The 18593-nt window shown below is 34.8% G+C and overlaps 1 protein-coding gene across 5 annotated transcripts in view; it reads left to right on the forward strand.

Annotated features, from left to right (window-relative positions):
* The window catches only part of LOC136984518 (serine palmitoyltransferase 2-like), a 59060-nt gene that overhangs the window by 31286 nt on the left and 9181 nt on the right, over nucleotides 1-18593 (forward strand). For all 5 annotated transcript variants that reach the window (XM_067281531.1, XM_067281532.1, XM_067281533.1 and 2 more), the window contains 5 exons: nucleotides 3759-3977; nucleotides 4049-4154; nucleotides 4223-4442; nucleotides 4536-4662; nucleotides 9305-9440. In XM_067281531.1, coding sequence (XP_067137632.1) covers nucleotides 3759-3977; nucleotides 4049-4154; nucleotides 4223-4442; nucleotides 4536-4662; nucleotides 9305-9440 — 808 coding nt within the window. The remainder of the gene's footprint in view (nucleotides 1-3758; nucleotides 3978-4048; nucleotides 4155-4222; nucleotides 4443-4535; nucleotides 4663-9304; nucleotides 9441-18593) is intronic.

Here is an 18593-nt window from a genome sequence, read left to right on the forward strand (position 1 = left end):
TTTTTAATTAGTTCGTGTAAAAATTCTAATTGTCCGAAAAATCTGAAAAAATTATTATCTGTCTAATTTTTCTTCAATTTTACGATGCGCTATTCATTTTTTGCTTAAAGCATTCCGTTATTTTTAATTAATTATTGGTGCCGAATCGGCACTATGGCGCGCGTTATCTCGGATTTCAGTTTTCAAATTTCCCGCCAGTCGTTGTTACTAAAAATAGCCGCAGCGGTGGCGCGCGCGCTTCTTTGTTTATAATCGCGTTATTTTAAAGTGAATTACTTCTAATAAACTGAAATTTGACCGGAAATAATTTAATTTCTTACAATGGTATTTTTTAATTATTTTATAAAGTTTTATGACACCATCACAACATTTCCCTGAGTGGAAGAACACAATTAGAAAGTTAACACTATATGAACGTATTCATTTTTTATATTACCTATTTTTCTGTATTTTTTTTATTTTCTGGGTTAGGCATAAGGGCTTGCTTTCACGGATTTGCAAACAGGACCTTTTGGATAAAGTATCCAACAAATGAACGACATTTATTGATATATATATCAATAAAAGTTGTTCATTTGTTGGATTCTGCATCCAAAAGGTCCTGTCTGCTAAATCAGTGAAAGAAACCCCGTATGCCTAACCTAGAAAATAAAAAAATTAACGTTTTTGCACACGCTAATTATAATTCTTGCAATACAAGATGTACTGTACAGTACATAAAGTTTTAGCATTGTATAATGTAAGATGTATAAACGAATAATAGAAATGAATATTTAAATGTATAAATAAATAATATATAATATAATTTTATTTGTATTACCAATTTATACTGTTTATCTTAATTATTATTTATATAACTCTTGTATTGAAAGTAGAATAGATGTAAGCAAGAGACGAGATAATTGACATCCAGGCGACACTTAACGCCTGGATGTCAATTATCTCGTCTCTTGCTTATTCAGAGATCGGCGTGAAGTCCACCATCGTTAGGATTATTATAGATCTAATAGAATAGATGTAAAAAACATTTTCGTGTAGTATAAACATTTTTTTTCTATTATATTTTTGTTCCGTTTTTTTATTTTTAAAATACACTCAGTAATTAATATATATTATTCCTATATAGATTTATTAATTATAATAAACATACACTATTTAATATTATATTAAAATAACACTCTTTAATTAACATCTGAAATGAAGAAGTAATTGAATCGAGTCCCATCGCCATCTTTAGTAACGCGTGACAGTAATTAATTGATTCTGAGCGCGTCGCGTTGCATCAATTTAAATAATTTATAAAAATTAAAATTATAAATATGTTTATAAAATAATTGACGATATCTGTTCGCAATAGTATTGTAAAACACACTGTACTTATAGTTTAGCATTTCTGATAAATTTTAATAAATATTTGAATTTTCGTATATTTTATATATAAAAATCGAAGAAAAAAACATAAATTTGTAAAACTTAATAAAAAAACATATCTGCAACTTCATAACACATATAAGTATGAGAATCCATCAAAAAAAGATAGTTAATAATAATTAAAATCGAGAAAAAAAATAAAACTTTCAAGGTAAGGTAATTTCTGTGGTAAAATGTGAGGTAAGCGATCACGTGACGCCCGTCTCCCCATCTTCCGTAACCAAAACGGACGAGGTTGAAATAAAAGCCTAATCACCAGTAGAACTAAAAACAAACATCGGCGCGTGTCTAGAGCAATAAACTTGAACGGGAGCGAAGATGAAACACGACACTTTGTAATTTATGCTAATTACCTTCTAATATTAAAAAATTAAAATCATCAATAAATTATGATGAAATTAAAACTTTTTTGACTGAATTCGATTAGAAACATATTAATAAACTGGATTAAAGTAAAAATACCCGTTTTTCGATGTTAAATTTTTATTAATTAATTTTTTAAATTGGTGCCGAATTGACCGAGCGCGCGTAATTTCGATTTCACTGAGCGCGCGCGTGACGAAGGGTTAACTCTGACGTGTGCCACAAACAGTTATAGAAATCGGTGAGAACTTCAATCGTGATTTAAATGTAAGTCAACTTCATTTTCTTCTCTCGTAAACCGGGATAAAACACTAATGTGTGCGCCAATCTGGTAATTTTGTTTTTAGTAGCCAGACACTATCTCTGCATACGGTATGTCTCCAGTCTATTGTAGATTATGCTTCACCTGTCTGGTAATCAGCTGCCCTTTCTCATATCAAAAGTTTACGAAGAATTAATTCTTTATAAACTTGATAAGAGATTTTCTGATTATTTAAACCAATTTTATATGATTAAGTATTGTCGTCAGTAATGAGGACATAATGGCTTTGTAGTGAAACTCAATAATTATATCCGTTGTACCTACTGTAACCCAATTTACAAGCATATCTCATTCTGAAAACATCTAAACAAAAGTTTTGTAAGTGGCAGACCTTTACATCATTTATTATGTTAGAAATTGGATGACAAGATAGGATCTACAATAGTCTATTTTAACATCACCCTCTCAACCTGCCCACATCCTATAAATATCTGTTTTGTAGCACTGTAATGTTAACTCTCAACTAAAACTTCTAAATGAAATAAAACAGAAGAGTTGATTAGTTAATTTCTGATATAACAGGAAATGGGAGAAGCTTCTCTCGATTGTCGGTTTTCTTTATTTAACAATAAGAAAAGGTTAAGATTTATAAGTGAGTGATAAGTAAACAGAGAATGGAATGAAATGTGAACTCTTCTATTGACAATTACAAATGTAGATATGAAGTCGGAAGGAAAATTCATTGTGTATGGCGTTTTATGTTCGATTTTAAAAACTTTTATTTGCCCGATGACGACGACGAAAATAATTTGCTGAAAGCACTAGCAATAAAAAACATTTAATAACGTCGTACACAGTGAATTTTCCTTTCTGCTATTTAATATTTGGCATGAGGATTCAGCTGTATTGTATTAAATATAAAGTTTTTAGTAACCTGCATGTGTGTTAGAAATAATGGCACTACTACTGAGAAATGAATGTATGGCACAAATAAAGCAAAGAAAATGGAGATTTGAACCTACGAGCCACGGAGTAAGAGTATTTTATCCTTTCCTAACAATGGAAGTTAGATGGATAAAATATTAGTTTTTGAACTAATATTTTATCCATCTAACTTCCATTGTTTTTGAATGATTAAATATGTATTTTGTCTGTCTTGCCTGTGTTTAGTATGCCATAGCTTGATACACTTGTGTTGAGTAATGACAAACTGTCTTCAGAGATGAGTTGAATGTGTGACAAAATAATTCCTTTGATGCTACAAAATATTGTTTAATAGCAAGGTTGAGGCCGAAGTTTTAAACGCAAAAATGTGTACGTCGGACGTTCGGCGCTGCCTTCCTGTAAGTCTAGAAGTTTGACAATGGTGTTTGGATAGTCGGTAGAATTATGCTCGACATTCCAAATGCCATCGTCGAACTTCTAGGTTTACAGGAAGGCAGCGCCGAACATCAGACGTGCACATTTTTGCGTTTAACACTTCGGCCTCGTACAATAGCGAGGTTATCAACTTTAGAAATTAGAAATTTATGAACGTGTAGTTCTGTTTCTGTAGGTAAATGTGGAGAAAAAGTTACGTCAGTGTAAATTTGGCAAAATTTATAGCTATTACATCTAATTCTTGGTTTTGAGACTGAATATTTTTCTTTTTGTTCTAGCATTTAGACATTACAGATAACTTAATCTTTATCTCTTCTGATAGGTACATTGGACGTTCATAGAGATCTGGAGAAACTAGTCGCAAGATTTTTAGGCGTAGAAGATAGCATAGTCGTAGGAATGGGATTCGCCACTAATTCAACCTGTATTCCCGCCTTAGTTAGCAAAGGGTGTCTAATACTGAGCGACGAACTAAATCACGCTTCTCTTATTCTGGGTTGCCGAATTTCGGGAGCGGTCATTCGCGTCTTCAGACACAACGGTAGGCATCTGTACAAAAGGGGAAAAAATGGTAAGAGAAACATTGTATAAAATACACATTTTGTTTAACAGACATGAATGATTTGGAAGCAAAATTACGTAATGCCATCGTTACGGGCCATCCCCGCACGAGGAGACCCTGGAAGAAAATTGTCATCATTGTTGAAGGAATTTATAGGTAAACTGGTTTTATCAGAATTATGTTTAGGCAAATTTAAAGTTTGATTTAAAGGCTCACATCTATAGTATGGAAGGTACAATAGTAAATTTACCCGCCGCCATCCATTTAAAGAAGAAATACAAAGCTTATCTCTACGTGGACGAAGCCCACAGTATAGGTGCTCTAGGTTGTAACGGCAGGGGCGTCGTCGACTATTATAACTGTGATCCCAAAGATGTAGATATATTAATGGGGACCTTCACCAAAAGTTTCGGAGCTGCAGGAGGGTACATCGCAGGTTCCAGGGTAAGACGCATTTTGCTGGTAAAATATTCATGTAATTAAAAGTCAGTCTATACATTGTTCGTTGTTAAAATTTCAAGCATTTTATTTCCGTAGGAATTGATCGACTATCTGAGGAGCCACTGCTACAGTTTCAGTTATGCAACTAGTATATCGTCTCCTGTCGTTTGTCAAATTGCTTGTACAATGAAAATTATTATGGGTGAAGAAGGAAACGGCGAAGGTATTTAACGTTTAAATGTTTTCAGAAAGTTTACACTAAAATTTTTGTCATTTAGCTTTACACGATGGAAAAACGACAAATATTAAAATAGTAAATTCTTTTTAATTTTTGTATTTATAATAATTACTTGAACATTGATATTTACATTAATAATAATGTTTAAGTAATTTATATACCGTATTTTACGGACTATAAAACGCACCTTAATTTTTAAGCAGTTTTTAAAAAAAATACCTATAAGACGCTACAGATTATAAGACGCACCTGAATTTTGGGGGCAATTTTTCGAAGAAAAAAGTGCGTCTTATAGTCCGTAAAATACGGTATATAAAATATTTACTTGAACATTAATATGGTGGCACCGATGGATTATTACAAGAAATACAGGAAGATAGAATTAAAACTTGTTAGGGCAGAATGCAAATGGGAATTTTTGAAAGAATGCTTGAAAATTAAGGTGTTTCCGATGTCAATATATAGGATCAGCATCCCAAAAGAGTGTTTGTCATTGAAAAATAAGTTTCATCTAACATGCCTTCGTAAATCCATTAGAATAGCAAAGAATAAGAAATATGGAATCTTGCATGAGTTTATCAACTTTGAAAATGTTATATATGACGATACTGTAAAGTTTATAGAAATTAACAAAGGTATAATTGAACTAATAAATATGATTCAGATGAATTTAAAGAAGAAATATATTTTTGAAAAATGAAATTGATTCGTAACACGTTCACGGCGTCAGTAGACAAACATTTAGGCAGCTGCTGGGCATTACAAGTCATGAGTGACACGTAATCTATTTTAATACAGGGCGGCACGAGTCACCCATGCTTTGTACTATTAAATTAAATATTTTATTGTACATAATAAAATAATATTGATATATCAAGTATGATGTTTGTAGAATAATGTTATAAAAACATGTGCTGCCCCACGGAAAACAAGCAATTATGGCTGTCGTCCTAATTAGACACGTCTGTACGAGTCACATGTGCCTTGTAATGCCACGAACGTGTTAAGAAACAACAAAAGGAGCTAAGGACTATCCTTCAACATTCATCCTTTGGGACCAAATAGAAGTCCCAATGAATATCAAAGAAGTTCTAAAACAAAGACCGAACTTTCCCTGAAAATTCAAGCTCTTAGGAAACCTCGATTCAGGAAAAAGAAAGATGAATAACTGGACTTGATTTATTAGAAAAAGAATACCTCGGATGGAAAGCCGTCATTAAAGACCACGGGGCTTGGAAGAAAGAAAGAAAGTATAAGTAAAGACATTACATTTGCTGAATGTTGGCTGAGCAAAAATATTTGGTTACAACAAGGGCTGACAAAAGCAAAACATTGATCATTATGAAAAGGCATACTTATGATAAGGCTTTGGAGGATTACATTAGAAAAACAGAATGCGAGCATGTTGACACAGATCTTAGAAAGTATCGATAAAAGGGTTAAGAAGCTCGAAAAAACAAAGTTCACTAATGTATTGCCTTTCCTCAAAAATTGTCAATCTCAGACCTGGAATGCCGAGATTATTTGCTTTTGACAAAACTCATAAGGAGGGTGAAGAAGTAAGACCTATAGTTGAAAGATGCATGGGACCAACTTTTATCCTTGAAAAGCAGTTACATAAATTACTCACTTCTCGGCTTGAGAATAATGTTTGTGTGGCACATAATCCTGCGGATGTAGTCAGAGATATAAGATCTAGTGTTAATGGATGACGAAGTAGGAACCGTAATGGATTATGAAAGCCTATACGTCTGTATTAAAATCGAATCATGTATGACAGAACTTTTTAGAGTTCATGCACAACAAGAACCCAGATTTGGCTTGTTACAATAATGAATTGGTAGAACTTACTATCCTCATTTGTTATGAATTGTTTTTCACCTTTAATGACCGTCAGTACAGACAAAAAAAGAGTCCCAATGGGAAGTCCCATATCAGGACTGTTATGTGAGCTTGTTTTAAGAAAACTAGAAAGAAGAGTTTTGAGTGATTTCAGTGCTGATGTTTTGTATTTTCAAAGGTATGTAAAGAATGTCTTTGTGCTATGGAAGAATGACCAAAAAACCAGTGAGTTTATTAGCAAGATCAACAACGGCGATGATGGCCTTAAGTTGAAGATTGAACAAAAAGATTCCTCATGGGTACATTTTTTAGACATAGATATTGAATTCAAGGAAGGCCATTTGGTTACAAAAGTGTACGTCAAACCGACGCTAAACCCACTATACATCTCAACCAATGCCGAATTATCGGGCTAGCAAATGGCTATAATAATAATAATAATTTAAGACAATTTGGTACTAGAGTTAGGCATTAGGCGCCATCTCTTGCTAAATTTAATAATTAGAATTTTAATTAAATAATTTAAATAAATTTAGGCCTAACTGGAAGAAAAGAAACGGCTTGAAGCGGGACTTGAACCCGCAGCTTCTGCTATCCGTGCAGACACGTTACCAGTTACTCTACCCGGACCTTCAGTTTGCTCTCCTCTTCCAGCTGATATAAGATTATCGTACGACATCGACGGTCATTACAATGCCAGCTGGGGACACATTAATTGCCCACGTCCTCCTAATAATGTAATGACCGTCGATGTCATAAGGTAATCTTATATCAGCTGGAAGAGGAGAGCGGACTGAAGGTCCGGGTAGCGTAACTGGTAACGTGTCTGCACGGATAGAGAAGTCGCGGGTTCGAGTCCCGCTTCGGGCCGTTTCTTTTTTTCTAGTTAGGCCTAAATTTATTTAAATTATTTAATTAAAATTCTAATTATTAAATTTAGCAAGAGATGGCGCCTAACGCCTAACTCTAGTACCAAATTGTCTTAAATTATTATTATTATTATAGCCATTTGCTAGCCCGATAATTCGGCATTGGTTGAGCTTTACCCACTATTCATTCCATCACACTCGAATGATCCTTTCCAGTACAAACTGGCTTCAGAACGTTAGGATACAATGCAAATATGATAACAGCACTGATTAAAAGCTAAAAAATAAAGGCTCCAAGAGGAGATTTCTCTAAAATCATAAAGTTCACTTATGATGATAGTAAAAAAGCCATCATGAAGGAAATTTCAAACCGAAAAAAGTCCATGTTAATTTTCAAGGGAGCTCCCAACTTGTATAAAATATTAAAAAACGACAAAGACAAAATTGATAAAGAAAGAAGAGCAGATTATACAAGATTCTGTATGAAACTTGGAACTAGATATCAAGAAAAATTACATTGGTGTCACTAATAGAAGTTTGGGAGTCAGGTTGAGAGAGCATAAGTACAATGTCAGTAAAGGATCAAATGCCACAATTCTATCGCAGATGGCATAAGTTGAGGGCTCTGTGGTCGATTGGGATGAAGCAAATATTATTAAACCAGTACATTCTCCAACCTTGGCGATAAGTGCCAAAAAAATTGAAATATATGAATGTCAGATTACGTGGTACATGCATTAATGCTATGGATGCTGAAGGATTACCATCGGCCTGGAAATACCTATTTAAAGAATTGGAAAACTTATAGTTTACGCCTTGATTTTTGTTTTTGCATATCTTGCATATTTCATATTTATATACATATATATTTTGTTACTTTTAATAATTTTATTCCATTTGTTTATATTCGAATTTGTTTAACGTGACGATGGCCAATAGATTTGACTGAAAACATTTGTTACGTTTTTATTAAATTTCTCAACAGTATAAGGTATTGTGTTTTAATTGAGTTATCTGTAACTTCTAATTGAATCAGTTAAATTATTAAACCTGTGATTCATATAAATATGTTTTTGAATGCTACACAAATAAAATACCTCAAAGGGAAATTTTTAATTGTTAGTACTCAGAAGGGGAATAGGAATGGACAGTTTGATCTTGAAATACAGAATTCTTTCACCCTTTTCATGCTACTCACCACAGTTAAGATGTCATAAATATGAATCTCATTGTCTCAAAGAATTTTCCAACTCTGTAAATATCAGGAACTGAATGTAATGCATATGAAAAAAAATAGAGAATTCAAAGAAAGTATTATAACTTTATAAATTTGCGGTGTTTCCCACAAATATCCCTTGTTTCGTGGACTAATTTTTTTAGAAGAAATGATTGTAATGCTGTAGACAATGGTAATAGAAAATGCATCTAAAAAAGTTACTACATTAAATCAGTACTTTTCCACGTGCTCCTGATGTGAGAAGCAGCATCCATTCTATCATCATCAGCACGTTAGGAGTTGCACTGTTAATGGCATCTGCAATTTCGGTATGCAGGATTCGCGTCGGGCACTTTTTTGGAATATGTGCGATCCTTGGTGTGCCCACGAGAAAAAAGTTCAAAGATATCTTGTCGGGTGACTGGGCGGACCAAGAAACTGGGTTCCGGCGATCTACACCACCAGGCAATGAAAGTCCCTATTACCATTGTGCAGCGGCACCATCCTATTTCAGAGACACGTGTGAAACTTGGAGTATCAATTGACATTCTCCAATATATTTTATTTGTGTATCTGAACAAATTAATTTTACAAAACAGTTTAAAACTACGAAGGTTCAAGGAGAATATCTTGTGCTATTTTAAACACATTTTGCATTCAATATGCTAAGATTTTAACGTGCCGACGATCTCGTTTACAGGAAGAAAACGCATCGCACAACTCGCCCACAATACGCAGTATTTCAGACAGAAATTGAAAGAGATGGGATTCATCATCTATGGTAACAAAGATTCTCCTGTAGTTCCACTTATGTTGTTCCTTCCAGCAAAACTTGCGTAAGTATATATATGTATTAGTATTTAATGTATATTTTGTGAAGCCAATTGTGTTCGTGTTGTCGTCGGAAGTGTTTAAAATTTCACATTGCTATATATGTTGGAATTCCACAACTTACAAAAACCTGACACGTCTATTTCTAAGATGATTACTGTCTTATATATTACATAGAAATAAATTTTAAAACTTTATAATAAAACATCAAATACACTCATAAGTTTACAAGATCTGTCCCCCCCCCCCCGATATTATAGACCTAAAATATAACAAATACAGGGTCATCCAAAAAGAATATTACCATTTTAAATTACTGTAATTATGTTACCTGTTACCTGAGAAGTATTTGATTTATCTCGGTCAGTAGAATAATCATTCATTTCGTCTACCATCTGCATTCAAATATCTTTGTTTTATACCTATAGGAAGCATCATAAACAAAAATTGACTTTGTGGACTGCAGAACACTTCCATTATAAAGTCCGAATTGGTTGTCACTGTGCAGCACAAATGTTAGTCTTACATAGTGGGTTTCTATGAAGTTGGCTGAAAAATTTGTGTTGCATAATGACAACCAATGCCTTCTATTGTGGAGTTGCCACTTTTGTTTATGGCATTTCCTAGAGGCAGCAAACAAGACATGAATGAAGATGGGAGATGGAATCCAGACTGTTACTGTCTCGATTGGTGTAAATTTTGTGCTTATTGGGTAATAATTAACATTGCTACCCTTTTAAATTATTGTAATTTTTTTTAAAAAACCCTATATAAATATTATAGTTATTTTTACATCAAATGTAAAACTTCTGAAGAAATTTATTGTTGAGTATCATTTTCATTCTCAAACCTTTTGCAAATTACAGTATCTACTTGCAAAGTCAGTATGTAGACTAATAATTATATTCACTTTGCCATTAAATATTCTTTGGAAATAAAAAATAATTTCTTTTTGTATTATTTTTTTCCTCTATCTTTTCATGTTTCATTTGATAATGACAGCTTTCAATAACATTTTGATCTTATAAACAACTAATGGACAGTTAAAACAAACAAGTGGTACAAAGTAAAGCTCTGTTTATCAAGTAAATATTTGTATTAATCATAAAAATTTGAGAAAATCCATTTAATTGAAACATATATAGCTACTGCGTGATGTATATCCTTAGAATATAAAACATGAATCTCCTTTCTATGTAATTAACATTTGTAAATTTGGATGTATGGTGTGTAAAATTACAAACTGTTATGCTTCAGCCATGCAGATGTAAAATAGCATTAAGAATATAGTAATATTAATCTTGCAAAGTAAAACTGTGCACATGAGTAATAGAATTTCTTTCTCGCCAGACACGGTCTGGCGAGAAAGAAATTCTATTACTCATGCTACTACTACTACTCGCCAGACAAGGTCTGGCTAGTAGTAGTAGTAGTATGGCCCAATTATAATTAGCAATTATTTGGCTTTATTATATAATTATCGTGCTTGGATGTTTGCAGAAGAGTCCCATTCTTGCAGGTATCTGGCACCGAATTGTTTTGGATAATCAATGTTCTACTATAAGTATAGTCGAAGCTGATAATACAAATAAATCTATGAATAAATCTTGCTTAATATCTCAGGATGGTATGCAGATTAAGAAACAAAATTAGGCACAGTAGCTTGTTTATAAGGAGCTTTGATGCTATTAAATTTTGGTTGTGAAAGGTCAAGGGGATGGATAGATACGGGGTGGTCGTGTATCATATCTTGCCAGGGATCAGACTTAATGAAGTTTTTATTTGTGGTTAGCATTTACAATGTTTTATAAAACTCATCTCTACCCTCAAAATTAAGTCTTTGGCTATTTTTTAATAATTAAAAATATATAGAGGTTTTTTTATAACAAAATCTCATAACAGATGGCACTACATACAAATTTAGTTATTAAATGACTAAAATTGTGTGGCAGCAAATCAAACTAAAATTAATCAAAATAAATTTTATTTTTAAAATAAAATCTCATAAAAGCTGGGAAAGTACACAACTCGTTGGTAGATTTATTTGTATTATCAGTGCTTCCAGATGGATAAAAGTTCAAATGAGTTTCCGATGCCGTACGAATGGGGAAAAATAGATGTCCATTCCTGTCTGTTCCAAAATTGGAACATGTCTTTAATCTTTTTAATTGGAACACTGGCCCAAATGTAAGTAGTCCTCCCAATTTCGGAATTCTCAGTTCTTGGGGAAAAGTTAAGGCCCAAATATCATTTGATCTTTCATTAACTTCATTTGCATACAAAAAAATTAGCAATTTATACATTTTTAAAAATTGGAAAGTTACTTAAACAATGTTTATTACTTTAGTCTTTATCGGAGTTGTCGTCGTCGTCATTCCCGTTTTGTTTTATTGCCATTGGTCTTCGGATTCATTTTACTCTTTTCGAAAATACTTTACCAGATTCAAACATTTATTCCCAACTAATCGATTTTTAATTTAGAAGTTACTTAGTGAGCAAACTGCATCTAAATCGTATCTAGTCAAAGAGTTTGTTTTATAGAAAGAGAAGTATCAAAAACATTTTTTGATAAGGTTTAAAACATTATAAATTTATGTATTCAATATGATTATATCAGTGTGATTTGCGGGCCATTGCACGACGGGTTGCAACTCGACCGACATTCGGCATCACTAAACGATCGATGTGCCAAATTTTAAGCATCGGTTTAACTCCATACAGTGTGTAACATGGACTGTTATGAAAATTGAAGAAAATTTTAATTGCACTCGAATATAGGTAGAGTTACTTTCTTTTTAAAACTGGGAAAAACATGGACTGTTACTGGCCGATACCTTGTATATTTATTGACGTATTAAAATATTTATGTGGGATGACAGTTTCCTAAAAGGAAAAGTCGGGCATTGTAAGACACATTCCAGAGTATGAAAGAAAAATTAAAAAGGCGATTGTTTTGACAGACTGTCTTTAATCTTAATATTAAAACTATCACCCTGCACACTTTTTAATTTAAGGATAATTTACAAGAATTTGTTGCTAAGGGACAACTTAAACAAATACTATATACTATAAAGGAATGTTAGGAAGCTCTGAAGGGTGACCTTTAGCCCTGTAATCGTCGTGCCTTCTCTACTGCTATGTGGGGGTGAGTGGAGTTCTGGGAACTCAGTCAAGGGGAAGTGTCTTTGTCACCCCGGGTTGTTACGTTAGTTGAGTTGTAACGTGTGTTATGTAACAAACGTGCATTCCTTCCTTTAGTCCGATGTTTCTTTGTTTAAGCTAGACACGACCCTTTCGTTATATCCACATATTCTGACATGGTAGCAGAGCGTGGTTAGTTTAAGGGTTTGATGATCGAGGCTCACCATATGAAACGGATCTAATTGGAGATTCAAGTAAGTGATATATACTTGTTTGCTACGAAAGGCATAACCTGTTTGAACAACGAACAATGCCATGAATAGTGTGGGGACACAGCATGTAGATAAACTCGATGATGGCAACTACGAATCGTGGAAGTTACAAATGCGGTGTATACTCGTTTGTAACGAACTTTGGTCGTATGTAAATGGATCCATAGAAAAACCAGACGCTGATCCTGAACGAATAGATTGGCAAACAAGAGATGAAAAAGCTTTAGCATTAATCTTACTAGGCGTTAAGCAGAACCAGTTGAGCCACGTAAAGAAGGCAGAAACTTCCAAAGAAGCATGGGATGAATTGGAAAGGATACATAAATCGAAAGGTCCAATTAAAAAGGCAGTACTATACAGACAGCTTTATCAGATGAAAAAGGGAACTGAACAATCAATGTCGAGACATGTAAGTGAATTTATGGAAAAAGCTGAACAATTAGAAGAAGCGGGTATCCCAATTCCAAGTGAGTTACTATCTATAATGTTACTAAATTCATTGCCCGATGAATACGAGACATTTCGAATTGCCATTGAGTCCAGAGACGACATACCGAAACCTGAATTGTTAAAAATAAAATTAATTGAAGAAGAAACAAGACAAGAGAAGCAAGAGTGTTTAGTCGAACAAAATGCACTGTACATAGGATCGAAACAAAAGAAAAGTCCTTTCCGACACAACTACCCAAAAGGAAATAATCGTTCTTCTTCACAATTCACAGGAACATGCTACATATGTAATAAACCAGGCCACCGTGCAGCTGAATGTAGAAGTAATAACAAATATTTGCAAAGGAACAATACACACAAAAAGAATGACGCTATGGCGGTCACAGTACAAACGGCCCAACCTCTAAACTCAACAGACTGGTGCCTTGATAGTGGAGCCACCGCACATATGTGTAGTGATCGTACGAAATTTATAGAGATAAATCAAGATATCCACAAAGAAATACAAACTGCGGGAAAAGATGCATTAAGATCCATTGGAACTGGAACAATTAATATAAGCGTGCGTGTCAACAAAACAAAAAATACAATTAAGCTACAAGACGTGATAGCCGTTCCAGACTTGAGAAACAACTTGATATCTGTACCGAGAATAACAGAACATGGATATTCTGTCACATTCAAAAAGGAATCTGCAACTGTTACTCGCCAAGATGGTTCCATCGCCTTGATAGCAAAGAAAAGAGACCAGCTGTACGTAGTAGAAACTACATCTGACGCAGTATTGAATGCGGAAGAAAGTGACAATCTTCTGAGATGGCATCAACGACTTGGTCATCTAAACATCAACGATTTAAAGAAACTAGCAAGCAAAAAAATGGTAGATGGAATAACATTGAAACAAACACAAGATAGAATTGATTGTGAAACATGCTACAAAGGAAAGATTCATCAATTACCCTTTAAGTCGTCCAACACGAGAGAGAAAACTATACTGGGATTAGTCCATTCTGACATATGTGGTCCAATGAGTGTGGAATCCCTAGGAGGCTCTAAGTATTTTGTGACATTCATCGATGACAAAACACGCTATGTCGAAGTAGCAATGCTCAGACACCGATCTGAAGTACTCAATGCATTTAAACGATACAAGGAAAGAGTCGAAAACGAAACTGGTCAGAGAATAAAAAGGCTTCGTACTGACAACGCAAAAGAATACTTATCAAAAGAATTTACTAATTATCTTGGAGAAAAAGGGATAAGGAGGCAGTTGACAGTTGAGCACACTCCTCAACAAAACGGAGTAGCCGAACGAGCAAACAGAACTCTCGTTGAAATGGCGAGATGCATGATGATTCAATCCAAGGTACCTCAGAGTCTATGGGCAGAGGCTATCAACGCAGCAGCCTATATAAGAAATCGTTGTCCCACCAAGGCCTTAGAAGAAGAAACCCCATTCGAACTGTGGACTGGAAATAAACCTTACGTTGGATTTGTAAGAATTTTCGGTAGCAAAGCAATCGCTCTGAAAAAGGGACAGAAGAGGAACAAATTTGAACCAAAGGGAAAGGAATACATTCTAGTTGGGTACTCACAAGAGTCAAAGGCATACCGACTGTGGGAGCAAGGCACTAAAACTGTCATAAAAGCTCGAGATGTGCGTTTCGTCGAGAAATTAGAAACCGAAGACAGACAGGACTTGTTTAGTGCACCTTTACATTTAACACCAACCATGAAAAACATTGAAGTTGATGAGAGTAATGTTCCTTCCACTGATACACATGAAAATATTCCTTCACATGATGATGAAACACTAGATCCGCAGCCAAAACGCAAAGCGGGTCGCCCACGATTAATTAAAAGTGGAAAACCTGGAAGACCGAAAGAAGGTGTATAATGAAGTAGCAGATATCGCAAAATGTGACGATTTGCCAGATCCTACAAGTGTAAAAGAAGCATTAAGCCGAGAAGATAGAGAGGAATGGTTAAATGCCATGGATTCAGAATATAAGTCCTTAATGGAAAATAATACATGGGAATTAGTCCCACGCCCAAAGGACAGAAAAATAATTTCAAATAAATGGGTATATAAAATAAAGAAAAAACAGGATGGCACCGTCGATCGCTATAAAGCCAGGTTAGTTGCATGTGGATATGAACAGAGAGAAGGAATCGACTTTGAAGAAGTATTCGCACCAGTAGCAAGATATGAAACGATCCGAGCATTCCTCGCTGGGTGCGTAGAGAACGAAATGCATGTACACCAAATGGATGTAATTACGGCTTTCATACAAGGTGACTTAACAGAGGAAATATATATGGAGCAACCGGAGCACTTCAAAACAAAAGCAGGAGACGATAAGGTGTGCCGATTAACTAAACCCTTATACGGATTAAAACAAGCAGGACGCGAATGGTACAAGCGATTAGACAGCTACCTCCTAAGCATAGGCATGAAGAGAACAAGTTCCGATCCTTGCGCTTACACTCAAAATGAAGGCAGAGACAACATTGTCATCATAGTTTATGTTGATGACATGCTAATTGCCTCACGCAACCTAGAGATGATAAGAAAAATCAAACACATTCTTCAGAAAGAATTCAAAATGAAAGACTTGGGTGTAGCAAGTGAAGTTCTCGGAATACGAATAGAAAGAGAAGGGACCATCGGACAGATGAAACTTACACAAGAAAAGTACGCTAAAGATCTCCTAAAAAGGTTTAATATGCAAGCATGCAGACCAGTTGCAACACCCATCGAATCAAATCAAAAATTAACAAAAGAGATGGCTCCACAGTCAGAGAGTGAAATGAATGAAATGAAAGGAAAACCGTACAGAGAACTTATCGGGGGACTCCTTTATCTGGCGAACTCGACACGCCCAGATCTGGCATTTGCAGCTAGCATGTTAAGCCGTTTTTGTTCTAATCCAGGTATTGTTCATTGGAAAATGGCCAAGAGAGTACTGCGATACATTCAAGCAACTGTAAATTACGGCCTACATTACGAGAAGTGCGATCAGAAGCTGTGCGCATATGTGGACTCAGATTGGGCCGGAGATATTGACGACCGGAAGTCTTCATCAGGTAACATGATAATACTAGCGAACGGACCCGTCAGTTGGCAATCAAGGAAACAAAAATCTGTTGCGCTTTCGACGATGGAAGCGGAGTACATGGCCCTATCCGACGTGACCAAGGAAGTCATCCACATGAGAAGGATGCTAAGAGAAATGCAATTTGAAAGTTATGTCAATACGCCGACGATAATTTACTGCGACAGTCAAAGCGCAATTCAGCTGAGCAAAAATACTGTTCATCATGAGAGAAGTAAACACATTGACATCAGGTATCACTTCTCCCGTGAAGCTCAAGAAAAGGGCGAAATCAAGACGGAATACATCCCTACCACAGAGATGAAAGCGGATGTGCTAACGAAGGCTCTCCCGAGAAGTAAACATGAAGCAAACGTCAAGCTTCTTGGACTAAGCAAAACCTAGTTAGAACCACCGGGAACTATTTACAATAGTGAAGCCAGTCAACACGACGTATGTGTATGTGTGTGTATTGTACTGTACGATATATATATATATATATCACAATGGATGCGAGTGCTTGTTAAGAAAAATTACTAAATGATTAGTATCAGTGTATACGCAGACTCCGGGCACACCGATAGAGAGGGTGTTAGGAAGCTCTGAAGGTGACCTTTAGCCCTGTAATCGTCGTGCCCTCTCTACTGCTATGTGGGGGTGAGTGGAGTTCTGGGAACTCAGTCAAGGGGAAGTGTCTTTGTCACCCCAGGTTGTTACGTTAGTTGAGTTGTAACGTGTGTTATGTAACAAACGTGCATTCCTTCCTTTAGTCCGATGTTTCTTTGTTTAAGCTAGACACGACCCTTTCGTTATATCCACATATTCTGACAAGGAAATTATTAAATTTTACATCTAACATATAATTCTTAACCTTTATGCTGCAAATCCATTTTAAATGTGTTATGAGACAAATTTTAAAATTAGTATATTTTCATTATTTTTTACAATGCAATATTATTTATATTTAAATGTATCAGCCAGATACCTTAGAAAATGGTGCGGAGACAGAAACCTCACTCTGTGCACAATTTCAACACGTCTGAAGCATTCTTGCCAAAGAAACCTTTGATTGTACAATATTATAGGGTAATTTTCAATAGTGGGTTAATTGCAGCAAATATTAACTATGGTGAACAACAAATGGGGGGGGGGGAAATTCACACAAATGCTCCTCTAATGGGAATCTCCACTAAAATTTAAAAGTATGGAAAACACTCGTTTCTCACCACAATTTCAGCCCTAAGTGAAGTTGTAGACAAAGTTAGGGGGATTAGAAGTCTCTGCTCGAAACGTCAACAATGTGAAATGGTGCAACCGAACATGGATGAGAATCAGTAGTAACATGAAATGAAATTTTGATACTTTAATTGAAAATAGTATAAGCAAGTGACCTATTATCCAGTCCCGTTGTACTTTACTACTAAATATTACAACCTTCACTTAATTTCTCGTGTGTGCCACAAGCTACTCTCAACAAATGTTCTCAATTAAGGTAGCTTGTCATTACATTGTGCTTATTTGAATATATTGATTTTTTATGTAAATTTTGTCTTATAAACTTCTGTTGTATGAAAAATACAACCACAAAAAAGTAATTCATTAAGTCACCACAGAAATCAAAAATAGACAAACACGGATGGAAAATAAATTGATTATATTGTGCCTTTCTTGTTTGGTTTGTCTCCCGACATGCACTATATAATGAGGTTACCAAATAAAATGTAGAACCGTCATTTAAATTTGGATTGTGTTGGAATAGCCCGTTAGCTCGTTTACAATGTATCTAGAGGAATTAGCCAATCGATTAATTTGTAATCAGTCAATAGGACCTCGATCCATATGACTCGTGATGCAATTCTAAGGGTGCATCCGCACGTTTGGTATTTGACAAATACCAAGTAAAATTGAAAATTTGAGAAACTTTTGATAAATAACAGCAATATATTTAAATATTGGTGCCTCTATTCTCAAAATAATTCAACAGACATATATTTAAAGTAATGTTTTCTAAGATATATTTAATCTTAGAAAACATTAATTTAAACATATATATAACTATTGTAGTATTTACAGAAACAGCTCCCGTACATCTGTCACGACGACGCAATCTGGTTTGCTAATTTACATAAACATCGGTAAACAGATTTAAATATACAATAAAATTATCCACAAACACAGAAGATTGATACCAAATTAACAT

This window comes from Centruroides vittatus, unplaced genomic scaffold (genome assembly GCF_030686945.1).
Source record: "Centruroides vittatus isolate TY-2023 unplaced genomic scaffold, ASM3068694v2 contig_921, whole genome shotgun sequence".
NCBI lineage: Eukaryota > Metazoa > Arthropoda > Arachnida > Scorpiones > Buthidae > Centruroides > Centruroides vittatus.